A 21,064-nucleotide genomic window follows, 5' to 3' on the forward strand; every position below is an offset into this window, starting at 1 on the left:
GATGATGCCTATAGGTCTTCCACCTAAAACCATTAATGCTATCTAGGAATACCAAACAACAAGCAATATAGTTTCTTAATTTAAGTTTTATGACATCCTCTTCATCAGAGCTTCCAGCTGCATAAGTACACTTTATCATGCTTTTGCTTTTCTAATGTGTAAGTTTGGAACTTTTTCCAAATTCACGAACACATCTCTTCTCAATATGAAAGGCTCCCACACGCAACAAATAATGAAATAATCAACTCACAACATAAGCACCTCANACAAATGGACATTTCAAGTTCTAGCTAAGCAGAAACCAACTTTGTATCTGACTGTTTATTATTTTTCTTCTATTTGAGGGGTTATCATTTGTGAAGACGTGACTGTAATCACTATACAGTTTAAATTACTTTTTCCCTTTTATCATCATCATACGTACAACAAGTTCATGATTCAAAATGAAAAAGAATTGGAAGATCTTAATACTGAATCAACCTTGAAGAAATGAAGACATGAAAATTTATTATAGAAATTATGCAGCAAACAAAATTCCAATTTGAAACTTAACCCTGAATTTGGGCTTCAATCAGGCAAAAGCAAATTTCTTGTCGAGGGACCAATTATTTAAAATAAAAATGGGAACACGATTCACTATTTCGTCACAAATAAAAAAATGACATCCACATACATTTCAACAAATGAAAAATACTCAATGCATGTTCCAAAGCTTCTAAACTAAATTTGACCATTTTAACCAACATCATAATTGCCCTGTGACTTGTGAGTCGCAAAACCACCAAAATCCTCCATATCTTCTTCCTCTTCAAGTTCATCATATCCTTCTACATATTCTACCTCTAGCTCCTGTCCATTCGAAAACAAAAAAATAAACAGATTGAAAAGATTAAACACATTTAAAAAGGTAAATTCCAAATAGGTTTTAAATGAAACATGATAACAGACAAAAAAATGGGTTAGTGGATACATACCTCTTCATCCTCTTCCTCAACAGGTTGAAGATTCTCCATATCAAGAACTTTATTGTACTCTTCAAAAGGATAATTATATATATCACTTTGTTGATAAACACCTTTTTGAAGGCGCTCCAATAGCTCTTTTTCAATAGACTAAATAATATTGAAAAACACCAATGAGTAAAGTGAAAAATGAAAAAACATACAATTTAATGTGTATGGGTAACATTAGGATTGACAATAACCTTTTCCAACAAAGCTGCTTTTTCANCCTTCTCTTCTCTTCGAGCCTCTCTCTTTATCTGTTTCCTTGGAGTCGTCATTATTTTCTCCCTGTAAAACAGCAACCGCTTTCAATAATATGATAAACTGCTCATAACAATTAATTGCAACATCAGTTTAAAAAAATGAATCATAGATAAAAGATAGAACACAAAATGTATGACCTCACCTTAAACATAAAATCATATTCAAAATAATGCATAGATACATACATGTGTATAAATAACAGACAGGAAGAATACCTATTATGTCACAACATTCAAAATTAACTCCAATAAAAGAAACTTTGTTGGAATTAAGTTTCATGAATCATATGAATATAAAACTATATTCAATATTTCATTCAAACATTCACATCAAGGCATACTAGTCCTAATCCCTTAGCAACTAGTTCTAAATTAATATATCAAACTGTTAATCCCTTAGTCAATTTAACATACAATTTGCATTAAGTTTGATGCTAAAAATGACAAAGTTATTAACTTTATCCCTAGATCCCAAATCACTTAGGTGCTTTATCTATGTTCATGTTCAAAATTACTTTTCAGTAATAAGAGACATTCAAATAACATTATATTTCCATACAATGATAGTAAATTCAAGAAAGAGCATATGAACGAACAACAGTAAATTGAACAGGAAAGTTACATCACAGTGAGTTCATTATATCCAATTCCAATGAAAGAAACACTACTCCTAGTCATCTAAACGTACACATTTGAAGTAATCCCTTGCATTGATGCCTTGAAGTAGTCTCATGCATTTCCAAAGATTTCAAACAAATACGACATTGTGCATTCATCACCCAAAAGTTCACCTGTGCATAGAATATGAACAACCAAATCAAAATTTAACATCCTTACCAATTAAGTGTTTGTCATCACATGATAGTAGATTCTATCGTAGAACATCTTCAACTTTTGCACCTCATCTAATTCACATACTTCACACACCATTGGTTAAGTCAAAAGGTCTTTTCAGGTTAAAGCTTGGCTTGGCTAGAAAAAGAATCATGGTTTTTCCTGAATTCAAAGTCACCTCTTAAGAAGAAAACACAAGTACATGCTTCAATTCTCAATTAATTCCTCAATCCCAATGTATATCATTCATTTCATACCATATTCTTTCACAATTCAACCTTCTTTTTCAATTCAAGCACCCTTTTGATCAACTTTCCTTTTATATGAACATCTTGTCTTCCCCCAAACTTAAATTCAACCTTACCCTCTTTTAAAGCAAAATACATGTTCTCTTCTAGGGTGTAAGGTAGGATAACATATAATAGGCTCAAAGTGGAAGAAAGAAATCAAGGTTCAAAAGGGTTCACAAATGTATCATATATGATGTATCAAAGTTGGCTATTTGGCCAGGAAATTATACAATCAATAAGAACATTGTCTTTCTCATCCTTAACCAAAAAGTGTGTGTATTTATGTAGAATCACAATCATGCAAAAGTCAATTCCATATCTATACAAACTCAAAGTATCTCTCAATCTCAACCATGCTCTCAGCACTCAACAAATCTGGTTATTGTTCATACTTACACACAGATAAAAATATGAAGCACATTGCAACCACAACCATATATGTTATCATCTTCAAGAATCATATCAACTTAATCAAGACAATGCATAAACCATCAAATCAAAAAGTCAATTGTCTTTACAACTAACACATAGTTCAAAACATTTTACAAATCACAAATAACACAACTAAACAACGAAAAAACTCTTCATTTGTCTAGTTACTAGGAACCATCTTGCCTAAATTTCCACTGACTTTCCTATTGTTGCTCATCATCCTAATCATCATCAACTTTCGCATAGGCACTCCCCCACTTGGATTGAGGCATGCCCTCAGGCCATAGAAGGGGTGGTGCAAACTCAAAGGAGGATCTATGTGGATCATAGTTTAAAACAAGGTTTTCTTCCTATGCCTCAACAGTTTGTGACCGTGAAGAAGATCCTGTGGTGGTCTTAGGAGAAGTCATCTGCAGAATATTAGCTAAGCACAAAAGAACATTGAACAAATGGTGAGAATTGCACAAAATTAGAAATTGCGCGAACAATTCGCTAAGCGAACTGCTCGTTGAGTGAATAAGGTGACTAAGAGAGCCAAAATTGTAGTGAGAAATTCGTTGAGCGAATTTTTTGTGTGTGTTTTATTCGCTAAGTGCATCGGAACTGTGCGCTAAGTGAATAGACCAGTTTTTTTTAAGCACATGTGTTTATTCGCTAAGCGCACTGGATCTCTACGCTAAGCGAATAAAAAGACATTTTTTTAATTTTTTTAATAAACATATTTGTCTTTATTCGCTGAACGCATCAGGTATATACGCTAAGCAAATAAAACTACAAAAATGTTTATTCTTGATTCACTCATCTCACAAATTCGCTCAGCGAATAAACTCTCTTTCCACAATATTCGCTCAGCGTACAGATGTTGCTGAGCGAATAAATTGCTCAGTTTCTTTCACAATATTCACAAACATATTCGCTAAGCACACCGTAAATGTGCACTGAGCGAATAAAAAGCACAATAAAACACTAACGAACACAGAACTTCAACAAACACATTAGTCCAATATTTATAGAAACCAAGGTTTGAGAATTGAAAATTGAAAAACCTAAAGATAAAAATAAAAGTAACATATAGAGAAGTAAAATAGAAAAATGAAAAACACAAACAAAGAGACAAGGAAAAGAAGAAACAAAAATTGCAAAACATGAGCACATCAATCAAACAATAGTTCCAATATGTGGAATGATTGAAATGGATTTCCTAAATAACCTCACTCAGATCCCTCTTGTTGTAAGATCGCTTAGTACTCACCTAAGGTGATGAGTACTACTTTCCTTGTTCTCTAATGTAAAAGCACTCAGATCCCTCTTGTTGCACATATCTAAGTTTGACACACCTTACCCAATCTCTTAGCCTAAGAATATATGAAAACTTGCATTAAAAACCAGAATAGTAGGGGCCAAACTCACAATCCCATCCCTGGTGATTTGCAAAATTTGGGTTGATTTAGCTAGTTTGGCTGCTGAAATCCCATCCCTAGGATCTTCCAACAACTAGATCATGCTCTAAGGCATATCCTAAGACATGCTTAAGTTCAAACTAAATCAATAGAAAGTCTACAAATATAAATCCAACTACATACTCAACAACATTCAAAAGAAAAATTCACAACAAAGTCTAAAAGAGTCATAAATATCCAAATTTCCTTGTGTTGGAACCCAAGTCCCCGACAACGACGCCAAAAACTTGTTGACTGCAAAACCAATGACAAGTGCATCAGTCGCAACGTAGCAAGTGATAAATATCGTTCTCTCCCAAGGGACTTGTGCAACACATGACAATTCTTCCTTTTACAACTCAATTAAACATCAAAATACACAAAATAACACAAGAAACTCTTTTTGGTATTTTATCAAACAGTTGGTGTGCCGGGAATTTATATTGAAAAGAAACTTCGTTGGAATTGGGTTTCATGAATCATATGAATATAAAACTCTGTTCAATATTTCATTATTTCATTTAAACATTCACATCAAGGCATACTAGTCCTAATCCCTTAGAAACTAGTTCAAAATTAATATATCAAACTCCTAATCCCTTAGTCAATTTAAGATACAATTTGCATTAAGTTCGATGCTAAAAATGACCAAGTTATTGAGTCTATCCCTAAATCCCAAATCACTTAGGTGCTCTATCTATGTTCATGTTCAAAATTACTTTTCAGTAATAAGAGACATTCAAATAAAATTATATTTCCAGACAATGATAGTAAATTCAAGAAAGAGCATATGAACGAACAACGATATATTGAACAGGAAAGTTACATCACAGTGAGTTCATTACGTTCAATTCCAACGAAAGAAAAACTACTCCTAATCATCTAAACCTACACATTTGAAGCAACCCCTTACAAAAATGGTGTCTTGAGGCCTTGAAGTAGTCTCCTGAAGTTCCTAAGATGTTTTCGTTTCTTTCCTTTGTCCGAAACTTCTCTCAAGAGTTCGATCTTTCTGTCTATTTTCCATTTTAAAAGCCAAAGAAAATATCTAATTCGTTAAGCGCACAGATCCCATGTGCTAAGTGAATATTCAATTGCAATTCTTTAAGTGACGTTTATTCGCTCATTGAATTGTTCTGATGCGCTGAGCGAATAAAACTCTTTTTAGTTGAGCAATTTAATTTTGGCTTAGCAAGAAACATCTGATAGCACTCCACTGATATATATAAGTTCCTCTACAATTGCCTAAAAAACTTTGTCACTTCCTATTACAACTTTTCAATGAAGAAAACACATTATTTCATGGATAAATACAAATTCGAGTTAATTAATAAGTACGAAAAAATGTATTTTTTCATACTTATCACTCAGTCTTTCAATGAATGCTATAACATTGATAAATTCTTTATATGTATTCATATATTAAAAGAAACTTGAAAATATAAAATAATATTATTAAAAATATATAACAACAAGTAACCTTTATTATTTTAAAATATATTAAACAATGACACCATCATAAGACTTAAGAATTTTCTTCACACCATCCATAATAGGTCATGATAATACATTATTATCTACCATATTTGTAATAAAAATAATAAAAATCATATACCATTTACTTTAACTAAAATATACTTTTATAGCTTGAAGATGTATGAACAAAATTACAAAACAATACAACATCATATGACCTTGTTAATAAAAAAACTACAAATATTTTAATGAAGAGATATAAAAATTTGGAGTTTTAATAAAATTTAGGTTTAATCATTTCGGAGGTCTGTATTTGTGCAGAATCGTCTCAAATAGGTTTTCGTATTTTTTTTATCCCAATTAAGTTTTTTTTTTCTGTAAAATTGAGCAAATTTTGACCTTGTAGTTAAATTCAGTGGATGATGTTAAAAATTGTGTGTCTTTGCTTGCTGATTGCGCAATTTTTAATGACGTAGTCTCATTACGTGTAAGTTCTCCCATGTGGCAGGCCCCTTTCTCCCAAATTAGGGTTTTGTAGATGAGGCAATGGAGCTTGCACCGTGTCGCACGCGAAGGAGAACGAAGGTGCTGGAAATTCCTCCCATGGTGGCATGTTGGATGTTGGTGCTTCTTACAGGTTTGATTTGGAATTTTACGCAAGCAGAAAGAAACATTGGCTGATGGAAGATGAAGGCGCTGCAATTTCTGTGATTTTGGGAGTGATTTGCAGGTTTTGGATTGTTGTTGGTGGTGAGGCGCAAGAACGAAGATAGGTTGGTGGTTCTGGAATGGACGAACACGTGGGTTAGGGTCTCTGTTTTCGCTTTTCACGATTGTGGTTTCCTCTTTGCAGGTTGATGAAAGCACAAGGGAGATGATGGTTTTGCCCTGGCTACTAGTAGCATGGTTTTCTGTTGGGTTTCTCTACGTTTGATTTGCAGGTGGTGATGGACGAAGCTTCGTGATGGTGCGTCAATGGAGGAAAGCTTTGCGTTTCTGGGTTGGTTATGGAGGATATCACGACGCGATTTGAGGCTAGTTTCTGGTGGCTGGCCGTGAGCATGAATGGTGCGATTTAGGTTTGTTGGACGGTGATGACGATTAGGCAGTGACAAGATGTTGACACAGCGACGCTGTGTTGGCGTTAGGTGATTGAGGTGTTGTGGTGGTCGATTTTGTGTTGGGAACTAGACAATTTGGGTGGCATGGCCTGGGGTTACTCATGGTGCTAGCTGGTGAGCCACGTCATTAAAAATTGCACATTAAAGAACCCAAGATACACAAATTTTAACGTCATCTATTAAATTTAACGGCAAGATCAAAATAGACTTAATTTAAAAAAAAAAACTTAATTGGGATAAAAAATATATGATGACCTATTTGAAATGATTTTGTACCAATACCAATAGAAACCTCCAAAATGATTAAACCTAAAATTTAATTAAAAAAGTCTAAAATTTAATTAAGTCTAAAATTTATTATAAAAATTCCAAATAATAATTATTAATCTGAACTCAAAAAAATTCATCAATTTCGCAAACTTCGGGAAGGTTTTCGAATATGAATAAGTACTAATTTTTTTCCTTTTTACTTTTCCGGTACCTTGTTCTGTTCTGGAGCAGACCATCTTCTTGTTAAGCAAGAAAGATACGGTGATGAAATACGGTCGTGGATCACACGCACCCAACAGAGGTACCAAAGTCGCTTCACTGTTATCAACTTAGTAGCTCACTTTCCTATTCTTGAGAGATGGTGGTGCTTCCCGTGGTGAAGCTGGCAACACTCGCCCTCAAAACCGCGTGTAAACCAATCGCCAGCAGGCTCAAGAAGGAGGCAGGTTACCACCCTAAGTTCCGCAGCTTCATAATCGCCATTGCCCAGGTCCCACTTTTATTTCTCCCGCTCGCACGTGTCTTATTTCCGTTTTCACACTCACACGTGCGTTATTCTGTGCCGTGTGTGACTCTGGTTCTTCCTTGGATCAGGCCAATCACAGATTGACGACGAGAGTGCAGAGAAGAATCTACGGTCGTGCCACCGATGTTGCAATCCGTCCTTTGAACGAGGAGAAGGCTGTGCAAGCTGCTGCAGATTTGCTTGGAGAACTCTTTGTGTTCTCGGTAATGATAACATAACGTTTTCCTGCTTCATGTTGTGCTTCATACCATTACTATCATGTTCGTTATGTGTCATGAATTGTCTTCAACCTGTTTGTGTGTTTTACTGTTTTGATCATCACTGAATTCTGATAGAAGGAAATCCCACTTTGATTAGTAATAAAGCTCAAATAGCGTGTACGTGATTGACAAATCTTGAGGTATTTTTGGATAAACTTTTTCATAAAGAGAAAAAGAAAATTTATTATATATAAACTAAAAGTAATTTATATATAAGTTAGAAAATAGAAACACTAATATGACATATTTTTATAAATTAATTTATATCCAAGTTAATTTTATTTTATGGAGAAACTAAATTTCGTTTTCCTTTCTTATTTTGTTCTTCTATATGCATCTATGTGAAATTTATAGAAACACACTCTTAGATCAAGAATTAACTTTTTAATTGAGTTTGGTTCAAGTTCAAATTATTAGACAGTGCCGAAACTTATTGGTGTGCTTGTTGTTGGGCATATCGTTTTCTTTTTTATTAGGTTATTCTCAATTTTAGAAATTTCATGCTTGCAATATTCTTCGGTATAGTATGTATACAGTTCAATGGACATGTTCCCCCATTGTTTTAAGACTTTTTCTCAGACTAGTTCGACTCAGTTGAAAGGTACTAAAGTCTGGTCAACGATTGTTTCTACCAACAATAGAAATTGGGTTGTGTTAATTCGACCTTGGGTTCAACATATTAGTTACTTGTTCCCAATTCCTTGGTATCAGTATAGTACATATGGGTAAGGGGCAATCCTTACCCCATTAGCTAGTTGAGTCTTGTTGAAAAGTTGTGTCTGATAGTGAGTTAAATTTTTCATGGGTTCCATTAAAATCATCATGGCATATCACAATTATTTTAGCAGTGTGCCTGTGTCTTTCTTCTAGATGACAATGCCATCTCTGTGCTCAGCAAAATAAATATTTTGCCCTGAACTTGACTAAATAACAACCATTTTAGCAACTTGAAGAGGTGCCACGATCGTGATTGACTCTATTCACTTTCTCAGCACCATCTGTCTCTTGGATGTGGCCATTCTATTCTAATGACTCTTTGTTGTGTGTTTTATTGAATGTTTGTATTCTTAGATATAAAAGAAGAATGGTTCACTTGCCTTCATGTAATAACTCAGGCTTTGGAATTCTTAGTTTATGACATGGTTTTACACTCTTTATGATCAGGTTGTTTAGATCTCAGTCCTTGTTGCCATGTTCTTCTTGGTGATTATTACGTGAGGTTATGTTAGATAGAAAGCCAAAAACTTAAGCTTATAGAGTAGTTGTTTAATGACAACTGTAATTGTGTTACTTGTTGTCTTCCAACTAGTTAGGTGGAGGCCCAAAATGTTTTCATATCTCTAGCGAAATACTATGAATTCTAATATATATATATATATATATATATATATATATATATATATTTTTCTAATAAGAGCACTCTGGACCAATATTGAAGATCTTTTGAATACCATTTTAATCTATACAAATGACTCTTCTGTTCATTAAACTGATTGAACCTTTAGATAGTTGTTTGAAAAAATATCCTTTAAAAGGACAGAAGAGATAACTTATGTTATAGAAGAGTCGGTTCACCTTATTTCAAACTTTGCAGGACATATATAAAACTTCATAAAAACAAAAGATCAAATAGTTTGTGTGCATTTTTTCCCGTGTTTGTTTTCATATTGAAAGACGAATTCCCAGTTTGGTTAGCTTTGATCCATGTAGAGATGAGATAATCTGTCCCATATTTAGTCCCTTCAAAAGGAATATGTTATAACCCCTTTGTCAGATTAGGGTTTTTAACTCTTTCAGAGTTTAGTTTTCAGTTAGTTGGTTTGTAACAAATATGTTGTTTGGGTTATAAAAACCCTAACTTTTGATAGTAATGGTAAGTAGAAATATTCAGATTACTTTGTGTTGAAAATTGTGCAGTGTTACCTGAGTGCAGGCATTATCAGCCGTGAGTTGTGTCGTTGCGCTGCTGTAAGGAAAGGAGGCAGTGGGAAAATTGATAGAATAGGTTGTAATCACGTGAAGAGGTGGAAACGGTGAAAGATTGTGACTGGAAGAGGTGGAAAAGGTTGAAGACAGTCACTTGAAGGAAGAGAGTGACAAAGGAAATTCAGTATAAAGAAGGAGACCGTTACAGAATACCATTAGTGAATGCTAGCCGTATATGGCAGGGAAAGATACTGTTCCTTAAATATATATGCACAAGGTATTGGGAATTGAATTAATAGATTTGACTTGTGCAGAGACACCTTGGATGAATATTTTGTTGGGAAGGTCTCAGCTCCTCAATAATAGACTGCAATTCATTGCCCAAAAATCCGGTCATATTTGCTTGCTTTTTATTGCCTCTGGTATTAAATTCAGTTATGGTTAATTCTAGGATGTTTTAAGAGAATGCTTGTGTACTTTTCAATTTACTTCCACGAAGCACCTAAGCCAAATAGAGCCATTCTATGAAAAGCTGTCTATGGCCCGTGTGTGTATGTTTTTGCCATTGTCTAAAAGCATATATAAACTTGTGTAGGCTAGGTTCTTAATGGACTTCCCTTGTCTAATAGAAGAGAAGAAAAAGATTTAAACCAGAAAATAAGATTTGAATTATATTATTTGAGTGTGTGAAAGAGTCCTCTATGATCAAAGTTGTTCTGATTTTAAAAACTACTAGGCTTTGTATGTATTAACCAACAAATATCTGTTAGAATGGTAGCATCGACCATATGAAGATTGTGATTTGATAACTAATGTGAACAACTTGTTTGACTTCTAATCCCATTCCATTTTTGTGATTTTAAATGAATATTGCAAATATATACGTAAGAAGTTCTTCCCATAATTTTGTAGAATTTCCACTTGCTTTCAGGATTAATAGCGTGCTGAGACTTGGCCATCTGTGTCATCTATCTTTATATCTGCCATCACCAGTTTGTCTTCCTCATAACATAAAACAGGAGTTTTTGCACAACATAAATTTAATTTCTTTCTATTTAGGTTGCTGGAGCTGCTGTCATTTTTGAGGTGCAAAGAAGTTCAAGATCAGAAGCAAGAAAGGAAGAAATACGTAGACAGGAAATACAGGTTATCTTTCTGCTCTCTGTTATAGATTATCCTTTGTGAGGGTTAAAAGTTGAGGGATTCATTGAAGAAAAGTTGGTCTTGTAATCAAATATTTTCTCTGAATGCTATGAAGGATGGAGGTTTAAATTTGGAATTTTGCCATCTCATCTAGGCTATACTTTTACCTACCTATTTATTTAGTCTTGTTTACTTTCATTGGAATTGGAGGAAAAAGTTATTGGGGGACCAAAAATATTCTAAATCTCATGGACGTACTCAAATTTTTGTGACTTTGCACTTTTCAGGCAATACAGACGAGGAATGAAGAGTTGGCTAGAGAAATGGAACTTCTTGCACACAAACTTGAAAAGCTGGAACAACTTTCTAGAGGCAGAGGATTATTTGGCACTCTTAACTTCGGACCCACTCATGTCTCCGAAAATACAAAACCCAATTGATTGTTGCAATTAAGCATTGACCACAGATTTTGTTAAACAAACCATTGCTCTTGGTTTGGAAAGGAAACATAACTGATAAAATAGCAGAACACAAATTCTGCCTGCTAACTACAATTTTCAAGGCTTTGGATATGTTTCCTGCAAAATTTTGTTCATCCTCATGGTAGCTCAAATGATATTGTAATTTGGAGCAATTGTCTGATATTCTATAAAACAAATACAAATCAGATACAAGTTGTGTCCTTGGCACTTAAAATACTACAAATAAAATATAACCTTAAATGAGTTAGACTACATGGTACAATTTAGGCTTAATAGCCAATTTTGTTCCCAGTTTATTGAGAAATCTTAATTTAGTCCCTCGTTTTAAAAGTGTTTGAAATGAGTCATCACTTTCAAAATTTTGAGTCAAATTAGTTCTTTTTGTTAAATAGAATCAAATGATCTTAAGGGTTTAATGATTTAGCATAAGAGAAATAATATCTCTTCTGTCAAATCATCAAGCCTTTAACGTTGTTTGTTTCTGTTTGACGGAAGAGACTAATTTGACTCACAATTTTGAAAGTAAGGATCCATTTCAATCACTTTTAAAACGAGAGACTAAATTGAGATTTGTTAACGACAAAATTGGCTATTAAACTTACAATTTATATTGATGTCTGCAGTGCCATCTGATATACCAGAGAGAAAAATACAGTGCAGTGTATAGAAAACAGCCGAAATACAGCTAAATACGATTTTAGTCAACAGCTAAATACGATTTTAGTCAAGGTAAAAAGATTCGCAAGTTTTCCTTTGATTCAAATCTGTTATGGTAGCAATAATAAAATTGTGTTTATTTATTGAATTCATATGATAATAAGATTTTTTTTTATTAAAATTACTTGTTATTATAATAGAGAGAGTATAATAATAAAATATAATAGAGAGAGTATAATTTTAATTTAAATTATTTTTTATCATAGGGTGAGGATAGAATATTATTAATCTGGATAGATTAATATGTGTAGTAGTGGTATTTAGTAGTTAAGGATGAAATGATCTCATTTTTAAATTACACATAAATAAATAGTATATACAGAGATATGACTTTTGAATTGTCAATGAAAAATTATTTTGAAAAAATGTATAATTCTTTTAGAATAGAGATTATCATATAAGTTATAATCGAATGATTAAAAATTATTTAATGTTTGAAATATTAATTGAATGATTAAAATTATAAAGACTTTGACTAAGGTATGTTATGAGTTTCTTAATTAATTAATTATATTAACTTATAAGAATTTAACATTAACACTATAACTGTATAGTTATTAAGAAATCTTATTAGACATTGACTTTAATTAATAAATTAATAAGTTAATATATTATTGGTTTAGTAATGACGAGGGTTACACACTAACAGTATTCTGAAATTGGCTAGATAGAAAAAATATTATTAATTAAATTAAAACGTTTAATTTTAATTAATTAATATATTTTTTCAAAATGAAATATTATTGTATTTTCTGTTATCACTAAAAGTATAATTAATAAAAATTTAAGAATATATAAAATTGATTAAATAAGACAAAATAAAAAACTGATAAATCAAAAATTAACTAGAAATAAAATTAAATTTGATTTTTATTAGATAGAAACAAAAAAATAAATGTGGGTCTTGAGTGAAGATAGAATAAAACCACTTCAAAATAAGTTCAACACAACGTCTGAATACATACATAAGACTTTGAAAGAGATAAAATTTTAGGACCATCAGAGTCAGAATTTTTCCTAAAAGTTTTATTCTTTTTTATTATTCTATATATATATATATATATATATATATGATTTAAGCAAAAATATATTAATTATTATTTATGCAGTGTTATAAATGTGATTTAGAACCTTTATACATAACACTCAGCTTTCTCTGTATGTAATGTCAATCAAGTCTGATCTACCCATTTATGCACTTTTATAAACAGCAGAAACCGTACAGAGGAAACCTACCCTTCCAAGATTATGTTACTATAATGTTTTATATTTTGTGTATGAAAATTAAGTCTAATATATTTTATTTTTGCCTTTGACTAAACATTATGTATGATATACAATGATACATTTAAATAGCTTTTACTTTGATTCTTTTAGAATTAAAAACTTAAAATTTAAGATTAAAATAAATAATCTACTCAACAAAAATAAATTGAAGCACAAAATTTCTCTTAAAAGTATAATGAAGATCTAAAGGGCTCGCTTAATTGTATTTTTTTGGTGAATTATAAGGACTCATTTATTGTGACAGAACAGGTTAAGATATGATAAAGAATAATTAGAAAAGGCACAGACCAAAATTTCTTGCGTCTAATTGACGTTTCCAAGGTGCAAAAGATCACCACATCATTATTATTATTATTATTATTATTATTATTATTATTATTATTATTATTATTATTATTCTTATTATTATTTATTATTAATAATAAATAGAAAAATAAAAATAAAAATCTGCAAATTCAACGTAGAGAATTGAGGGCTTCCATTTCCACGATTGGAATCTCTCTCACTCGTCCTGAGCTGATCCCAGTGGAGCCGTCATCTACAGTCACCTTTCCCCTTTTTACGTCGTCGTTTTGCACCCCATTGCTCCCTTCTCTCCAATTCAAGACCAAAGGTAAAATACCCATCGAGCTAATTTCAGTTTTATGTTCAACGTAGATGTAGAAAGCCCCAAACTTGGTCAATTGGGTAGCTGTTTTTCATTTGGGTGTGCACCGTCAATGTTGATTTTTTTGTCACTTTTTTTTTTTTTTTTCCTGAAGAGTTTTATTGTGGATTGTGGTTTGATCAGTGACATGCATAAAACTAGATTCTGTTATATACATGTTTGTGAAAAACGTTTGTCTAAGTTAGCCTTGCTTACGAACTGAATCAGCCTCGGTTGCATGTTACATTTTAAAGATTTTTCTGATGTGATGCTATTTAATTGTGCTAATTAGTGCCCTACATTGGTTATTGTGTGATAATTGTTCTAGGAAGGTATGATGAGAGAAAGTTCCAAGGGCAAGTTTGGATCCTCTTCTATTCAATCCATGAAGGAGAAGGAAAAACACCTGGTGGATAAAATTCAAGGGATTTTCANCAATCTTCAGTGTGCAAGAAAAGAGGGCAGGGGTAGTGACATTGTGATCTTTGAGGAGCAGATGCATCAGCTTCTCCGCGAGTGGAAGGCGGAACTGGAGTCTCCAGCCACCTCCTTAGCTGTATGTATTTAGGTTTTCGTACATGGCTTATTATTATGTCTGTGCTTTCTTTGTTCATCTCAAAGAAGAGTTGACGGTTGTTGTAATATATTCTGCCAATAACATTCTGTAGGATGGAAGCTTTGATTCGTTTACCAGTGAACTTGCCCTACTGTTGCAAGTGATTGAGGAGAAAGATGATGCAACTAGTCCATTAACAAAACCTGGGCCGTTGAAGACTGAGCTCCAAACAAGTAACATTAGTGACAACAATTTTCAGTTTTTTCAGGAGGTAAGTTTCTTTAACTAGTGCAGGACTCATTTTTGTATTTGTGGTTTGTTTCTTTACCCTATTCACTAAACTTTACCAGTACTATTTTTGTTTATGATACTTGTTTGCTGTTTGCTTTTGATACAATTGAAGATGGAAATAATGTGTTTAGAGGTGTTAAAGTAGAAGGATTATATGTTTTAACTCTGGCGGATTTGGTTATATAATACCAGCACAGGACTTTTGGTTACATCAAAAGTGTTCACTTCAAATAGTTCGAGTGTTTTTCTTGGTACTAGATAGTTAAAAAAAAAAAAATCAAGGAGAACTTTTGAAGTTATGAAATCCATTGGTTAAGATATTTTCCCAACTTTGTGTATATAGAAATTGAACACGACTCCAACGCCGTAAGTGCAAGGAACATCAAGTTGTTGAAAGTTTTAGTCAGAACATGCAGCCTTTTTTACATTTCTACTTCTAGGTTGCTTCCGACTTAGTCAAACTTCATTGGTTGAGGGAGAGATACAGAAAAGTGAACCCTTATAAAATACATCTAGCTAGGAATAAGTAACAACTTAATTGGTTAATGATTGAGTGGTTTGTTGTTCCTAAAACAAATTCCTCTCTTGCAATTTTCTCAAAAATAAAAAAAGAAAAAAAAAACTAATGCACATGCATAAAGAAATACATGAATGAACCAAAAGTTCTATTTCTTTTTTTTAATAATATTTCTGTGCTTTAATAATTGGTACTTGGTATCTTGCAGAAACATTTTGATGATAACCAACCTCTAGGTCACAATTTCGAAGGCTCTGCTTCAACTCTATACAACAATGCTTTTAATAACTCAGTTATGGAACAGTTGGACTTTCATCCATTCAGTTTAAATCAAGATATGAATCACAACCACGTTGGTCACAACTCTGATTTGATTGGTCAGGTGGATTTATATCAGGACCTCGGGCATAACACAGAAATTAAACACTCAGAACCAAATCAATTTAGCATAGAAGGTTTTGATTGTAGCCAATTCTTTGGAGCTGAGGATACTGTGCATCATGGAGAAAACATTATACCTAACATTCTTCCAAATATCTGCCCTCCACCATCTGCTTTCTTAGCTCCAAAATGTGCCCTGTGGGACTGTTTCAGACCTGCTCAAGGGGTAGAATGGTGCCGGAACTACTGTAGCAGTTGTCATGAGCTGTTGGCAAATAATGAAGGTCTTCCTGGCATGACTCCAATTTTACGACCAGGGGGCATTGGTGTAAAAGATGGCCCTTTGTTTGCTGCTGTTCTTGCGAAGACCCAGGGAAAGGAAGTGGGCATCCCCAGTTGTGAAGGTGCCGCATCAACTAAATCTCCCTGGAACGCTCCAGGTGAGTACACAAAATTTATTACCTCTCTGTTGTATATCACTGCTTCATTTCCGGATAAAGAATACACACATTGATCATGTGAAAGTCTTTGACATTGTTATCCAATCAGAGACTTTGATGTATTGTAAGTTTGTTGATTGTATAATAACTACCATAAAATTATGCCAAGAATAATTTGGCTGATAATGTAGAACTTTTTGCATTGACTGTGTATGAATTAAACTCTTAATTATGTTGAATTGTTCATTAAAGCTGCTCAAATTCTACCTTTAAGCTTGTCTAATGAATGGGTTATAGAAGAAATTGTCACTGTCCATGTTTTATTGTTTTTCATCTACATTGTTTAGGTTTGAAATGTTACCTTTTCTCTGGTGCAGAGTTCTTTGATCTTTCTTTTCTTGAGGGTGAAGCTGTTAGGGAGTGGCTATTCTTTGACAAGCCTAGAAGGGCATTTGAAAGTGGAAACAGAAAACAAAGATCACTTCCAGATTACAGTGGACGCGGTTGGCATGAATCAAGGAAGCAGGTGATGAAAGAACATGGAGGACAAAAGAGGTCCTATTACATGGACCCCCAGCCCCTTAGTTATCTGGAGTGGCATTTGTACGAGTATGAGATCAACAACCACGATGGTTGTGCATTATACAGACTAGAATTAAAGCTTGTTGAGAAAAAGAAAAGTCCTAAAGGAAAAGTGACCAAGGAATCTCTTAATGATTTACAGAACAAGATGGGACAGCTTACTGCTGCTGTTCTATCATCTGATGATGGAATACCCATCAAGGGAAAAACAAATGCCAAGTCTGAGAATGATGGATCTCCAGAAAATTAAATCAATACTCAATCTGGCGATTTTACCATATGACTGACAAACTTGTACATATTTGAGGATATATCACAGCATGTGAAAGTTTCTTACTTTCCTTCAACAAGGTAAAAGGCAAATGGAATTCTCTTTTGGTAGAATGAGCTCACACTCTTGTGCTGAATTTGTCGTTAATTATACTTTTGATATTGGCGTTATTTGAAGTCTACTCATGAGAAACTCGTTATGTGCTTCATAGATTAGAAGTTAGATCTATGCTGTTAGGAAGACTGCAAATTTCTGACGTATTCTTAAACTAATTAGCATTTATTTGGTTGTAAATGTTCTCTAATGGTTGGATTATTTTCAACGTATATAAGTAGTACAATGCTGCAATTCCATGAGGGAATGCAAAATAGAGTGTGGAAAATTTATTGAAATGGTGCAATTTTCAATGTTTGTGTTCGAAGAAAATGAGCTAAATATAAAAAAAATTATCCATATGGCTAAATCCGATGGAATGCAGGACTTCAAAATAAGGAAGTTGTGCTTCAATGTCTGTCTTTAGAGCTAATGAATTTATTTTACAGTGCAGTGAAAAAATTGTGCTTGCATGCATAACTTTTCGTACTTTTTTAATACTTGTGTTTGTGTGTACAATCTTTCTTGTTTTCTTTAGTAATTAGGCATGTTTTCATGGAGGATTTTCCCTTTTTTAATAGAAATTCTGTTTCTATGCATAACTTCTATTTTTTTTTTGTTTTTTTTTATAAAAGGTGTCAGAGATCTCACAGCTTCTGTTTATTTACTACTTTTGTTTAATTTATTGAGTATACAAATTATCCTGTGTACAGGTAGTGTTTGTATGTGCGACTTTCATTTAATCTAATGGTTTTCTTTTTCTTTCTAATTTTCTTAAATTTGTGAATTTTGTGTACTTGCGTTTGTTTGTATTTTTTAAAAGTTAAAAGTGAATTTGTAGGAACTAAGTTATTCTTTTTTAATATTATTTATTCTGGGAATGAATTTTTTACTAAATGCAAGTTTGGTTATTAAAGTATACTTTTAACGAATTTACTGTTTTTTTCTTTTAGAAAATAAACAAAATTGAGGAAGTAAGATTTTTTTCAACTACAAGAAGTATAGAATATTACTTGAATACATATAATGAAGATGTTAGATAAAAATGGAAAATAAAAGTATTTATGAAAAATTGACAAGTTAATATTATTGTTTAGGTCTTAGCTCTAGTAGTTTATTTATGGACTTTTGGCTAAAAGTAACCGACCATAATGCACTAGGGGTGAAAACTTAAATATGATTAAGACCAACTTGTAATACCACTTTTCATAAATGTCTTTATTTTATTTCGGTTTATTGAAATAATATTCGGTATTTCTTTTAGTTAAGAAAAAAATAAATCCCATCTCCTCAAATTTGTTTAATTTCTAAAAATTAATTAAATTCATAAAAATTATAATTTAGTAAGAAAATTTGATTTGTATAAAAAAACTTCCAAAATGATGATATTAAATAAAAATTAAAAAACAACTTGGAGCCAATAAAATAAATTTCAATTTTAAAAAAAAATGCACGCATACGTAAAAAAAATTCACATATTTTATTTAAGAAAATAAAATATAACAAAAGTAAGGTGAAAATAAAAGATACAGAAGTTTTTGCTTAATAGATTAAACATGTAAAAACAGAAGTAGTAATATAAAGGATGACTTCTACGTGGAAAAAATAATTAAAAAAACGTGCATGAAACATTATTTTTACTAAACAAAAAGAGAAAATAAGATATGGAAGAATTGCTTCTATTTAAAAATAAAATAAAATTCATATATGCAAATATATTTTTAAGAATAAAAGGAAAAAAAGGAAAATTATTAATGCAAGTTATTCACTACATTATAATTAGGGTTAAATATGTTTTTAGTCCCTATACTTTGGGGCGATTTTGGTTTTAGTCTCTCTTTCAAACAAACTAAGGTACAATTTAGTCCTTCAACTTTAGAAAACTCTGGTTTTAGTCCTTTTTACCAAATTTTTTTAACTTTATTTGTTGTTTCAAACACGTTTCTCAGTTAACATTGAAGCAAAAATGTGTCAAACAGTGTAAACAATCCAAATGCTATAATGAAACGTGCTTGAAAGAACAAATAAAGTTAAAAAAATTTGGTAAAAAGGACTAAAACCAGTGTTTTTTAAAGTTGAAGGACTAAATTGTACGAGGGACTAAAACCAAAATCGTCCGAAAGTACAGGGATTAAAAACATATTTAACCCTTATAATTAGTCAGTTGTATATTAGAATACGACTTTATTTTTTTTTATCTTTTTTAAAGTTTTTGCTTCAAAACAAGATTTATCCATATCATTATTTTTTTATACTTTTTACCTTTTTTAAGTGGAAGTGAAAATCACACTATTTTGTTTAATTCCTCCCGAAAGTAAAGTTATTTAAACCACGTAAAATAAAATGAAAAATAAAAAGAAACATTAAATAGAACGGAAAGTTCTAAACAAATACATTTTATAACATTTATGGTAGATGATAGTAAAATACTTAATACCACCATTTAAGATTAATGAAACTGAAATTTTCATTTATTTGTTTAAACAAGTTGAGGAGCAAGTTTCAAAATTCAAAAATATTTAATACAAAACAAGTTATTTTTGGAAACAATTCAAAGTTCTTCGTGGTTAAATATCTTGATTAACATCTTTAACAGTATTATCATAAATATAACCGATAATATACACCAATCATAATATAATTGGAGAAAAAGTTAGGTCAATTATCTCAATAGGGTAAATTGGTTTTTCTTTTTAAAAAATTGTTTTTTATAAGCTTTTCAAAATTTTTGAAGTTTTTTTGGAATTCAATTAAACAAAAATATGAACAATAATAAAAGAGAAGGGATAGAAAGATCAACACAAAAATTTATATTGGTTCGACCAAACCTACATCCAGTCTTCTTTCAACAACTTGAGTTGAAGAGAACCTCTATATTGATAGCGTTTTAAGCAAGAAATACAGAGAACTACCCTCTCAAATGTACTCTCCTTTCCCAAATCAATATCACCTATAGCACAAGACTTGAATACCTCACAGTCTTAACCTAGAAAGCTATCCCCACTCTCTGTCACCTTAGAGCAATCCCAACTCTAAGAACTAGAACACACAAGGTCCTCTTCTTGGCTCACAACAACAAGGAAACACAATCAATCTGATTGTAGATGAACCCTGATCACATCAGAATACACCAGATGTGCGAATAGGATCAGTAATGTGAAAGCACTTCAATCTTGCAAGAATCTTTATGGATTTCCTTCCAATTAAGCAATCTTGATTCTCCAAGAAGATCCGCTCCTGCAATTAAATCTCAACAACCAAGTTAGTTATGAAAGTTTAAGATCATCAAATCATTGAGAGAAATAGAGCAATGCGTCTATTTAAAAAATTTTCAACTCTAATGCAATTTAATTGATTAAACATTTAATGTAATCTGTTAAGCTTTTCCTTATGCTTTAACAGTTTTACATCTGCATAAAATTTAACAAATTAAAATCGCATGCAATCGATTATATAAAACATATAAGTCACAATATTCAAAATATGACCGTTATTTCAGTTATGGCTTTTCAAGAAAATGGTTTTCACTTAAAACGCATTTTAGCCGATTAGGAAAATAACGTAATCGGTTAAGTTCCATACTTCAGCAAATTGAAAAAATTATCCATTCAAAATACTTCAATGCACTCAATAATCATGTACTGACATAGCAACATGTTTTAATCAATTATACAATTAATGTAATCGGTTAAAACATAGTTGTTTTGCCCCTATTAAGCATAAACACAAATATAAATTTAACAGATTATAAAATAATGTAAATCAATTATTTCTATCAGACATTCAATATGTAATTTATTTCAATCAATGATTCATT

At 32.0% G+C, this 21,064-nt stretch overlaps 3 protein-coding genes across 4 annotated transcripts in view; 2 read left to right on the forward strand and 1 right to left on the reverse strand.

Moving 5' to 3' along the window:
- Positions 1 to 1,439, reverse strand: part of LOC106755128 (protein MAK16 homolog B-like) — a 7,524-nt gene extending 6,085 nt beyond the window's left edge. Inside the window, exons 1-4 of the mRNA XM_022778159.1 lie at positions 1,205 to 1,439; positions 975 to 1,112; positions 756 to 849; positions 98 to 117 (exon numbers count right to left, since the gene is read on the reverse strand). Of these exons, the coding sequence (XP_022633880.1) occupies positions 98 to 117; positions 756 to 849; positions 975 to 1,112; positions 1,205 to 1,282 (330 nt within the window). The 5' untranslated portion in view covers positions 1,283 to 1,439. The remainder of the gene's footprint in view (positions 1 to 97; positions 118 to 755; positions 850 to 974; positions 1,113 to 1,204) is intronic.
- Positions 1,440 to 7,298: 5,859 nt separating this feature from the next.
- On the forward strand, positions 7,299 to 11,570 carry LOC106755131 (optic atrophy 3 protein homolog). The gene is made up of 4 exons (XM_014637228.2): positions 7,299 to 7,619; positions 7,724 to 7,858; positions 10,901 to 10,987; positions 11,272 to 11,570. The coding sequence occupies exons 1-4, from the start codon at positions 7,488 to 7,490 to the stop codon at positions 11,422 to 11,424; spliced, it is 507 nt and encodes a 168-aa protein (XP_014492714.1). The 5' UTR covers positions 7,299 to 7,487; the 3' UTR covers positions 11,425 to 11,570.
- A 2,347-nt stretch (positions 11,571 to 13,917) lies between these two features.
- On the forward strand, positions 13,918 to 17,480 carry LOC106755121 (transcription factor VOZ1-like). 2 transcript variants are annotated; one of them, XM_014637217.2, is made up of 5 exons: positions 13,918 to 14,083; positions 14,445 to 14,672; positions 14,785 to 14,943; positions 15,689 to 16,301; positions 16,679 to 17,480. In XM_014637217.2, the coding sequence occupies exons 2-5, from the start codon at positions 14,451 to 14,453 to the stop codon at positions 17,131 to 17,133; spliced, it is 1,449 nt and encodes a 482-aa protein (XP_014492703.1). In that variant the 5' UTR covers positions 13,918 to 14,083; positions 14,445 to 14,450; the 3' UTR covers positions 17,134 to 17,480. The 2 variants fall into 2 exon arrangements, with proteins under 2 accessions (XP_014492703.1, XP_014492704.1); XM_014637218.2 differs by having other exon boundaries at positions 14,449 to 14,672.
- Positions 17,481 to 21,064: the final 3,584 nt, after the last annotated feature.

This window comes from Vigna radiata, unplaced genomic scaffold (genome assembly GCF_000741045.1).
Source record: "Vigna radiata var. radiata cultivar VC1973A unplaced genomic scaffold, Vradiata_ver6 scaffold_267, whole genome shotgun sequence".
In the NCBI taxonomy this organism is placed as follows: domain Eukaryota; kingdom Viridiplantae; phylum Streptophyta; class Magnoliopsida; order Fabales; family Fabaceae; genus Vigna; species Vigna radiata.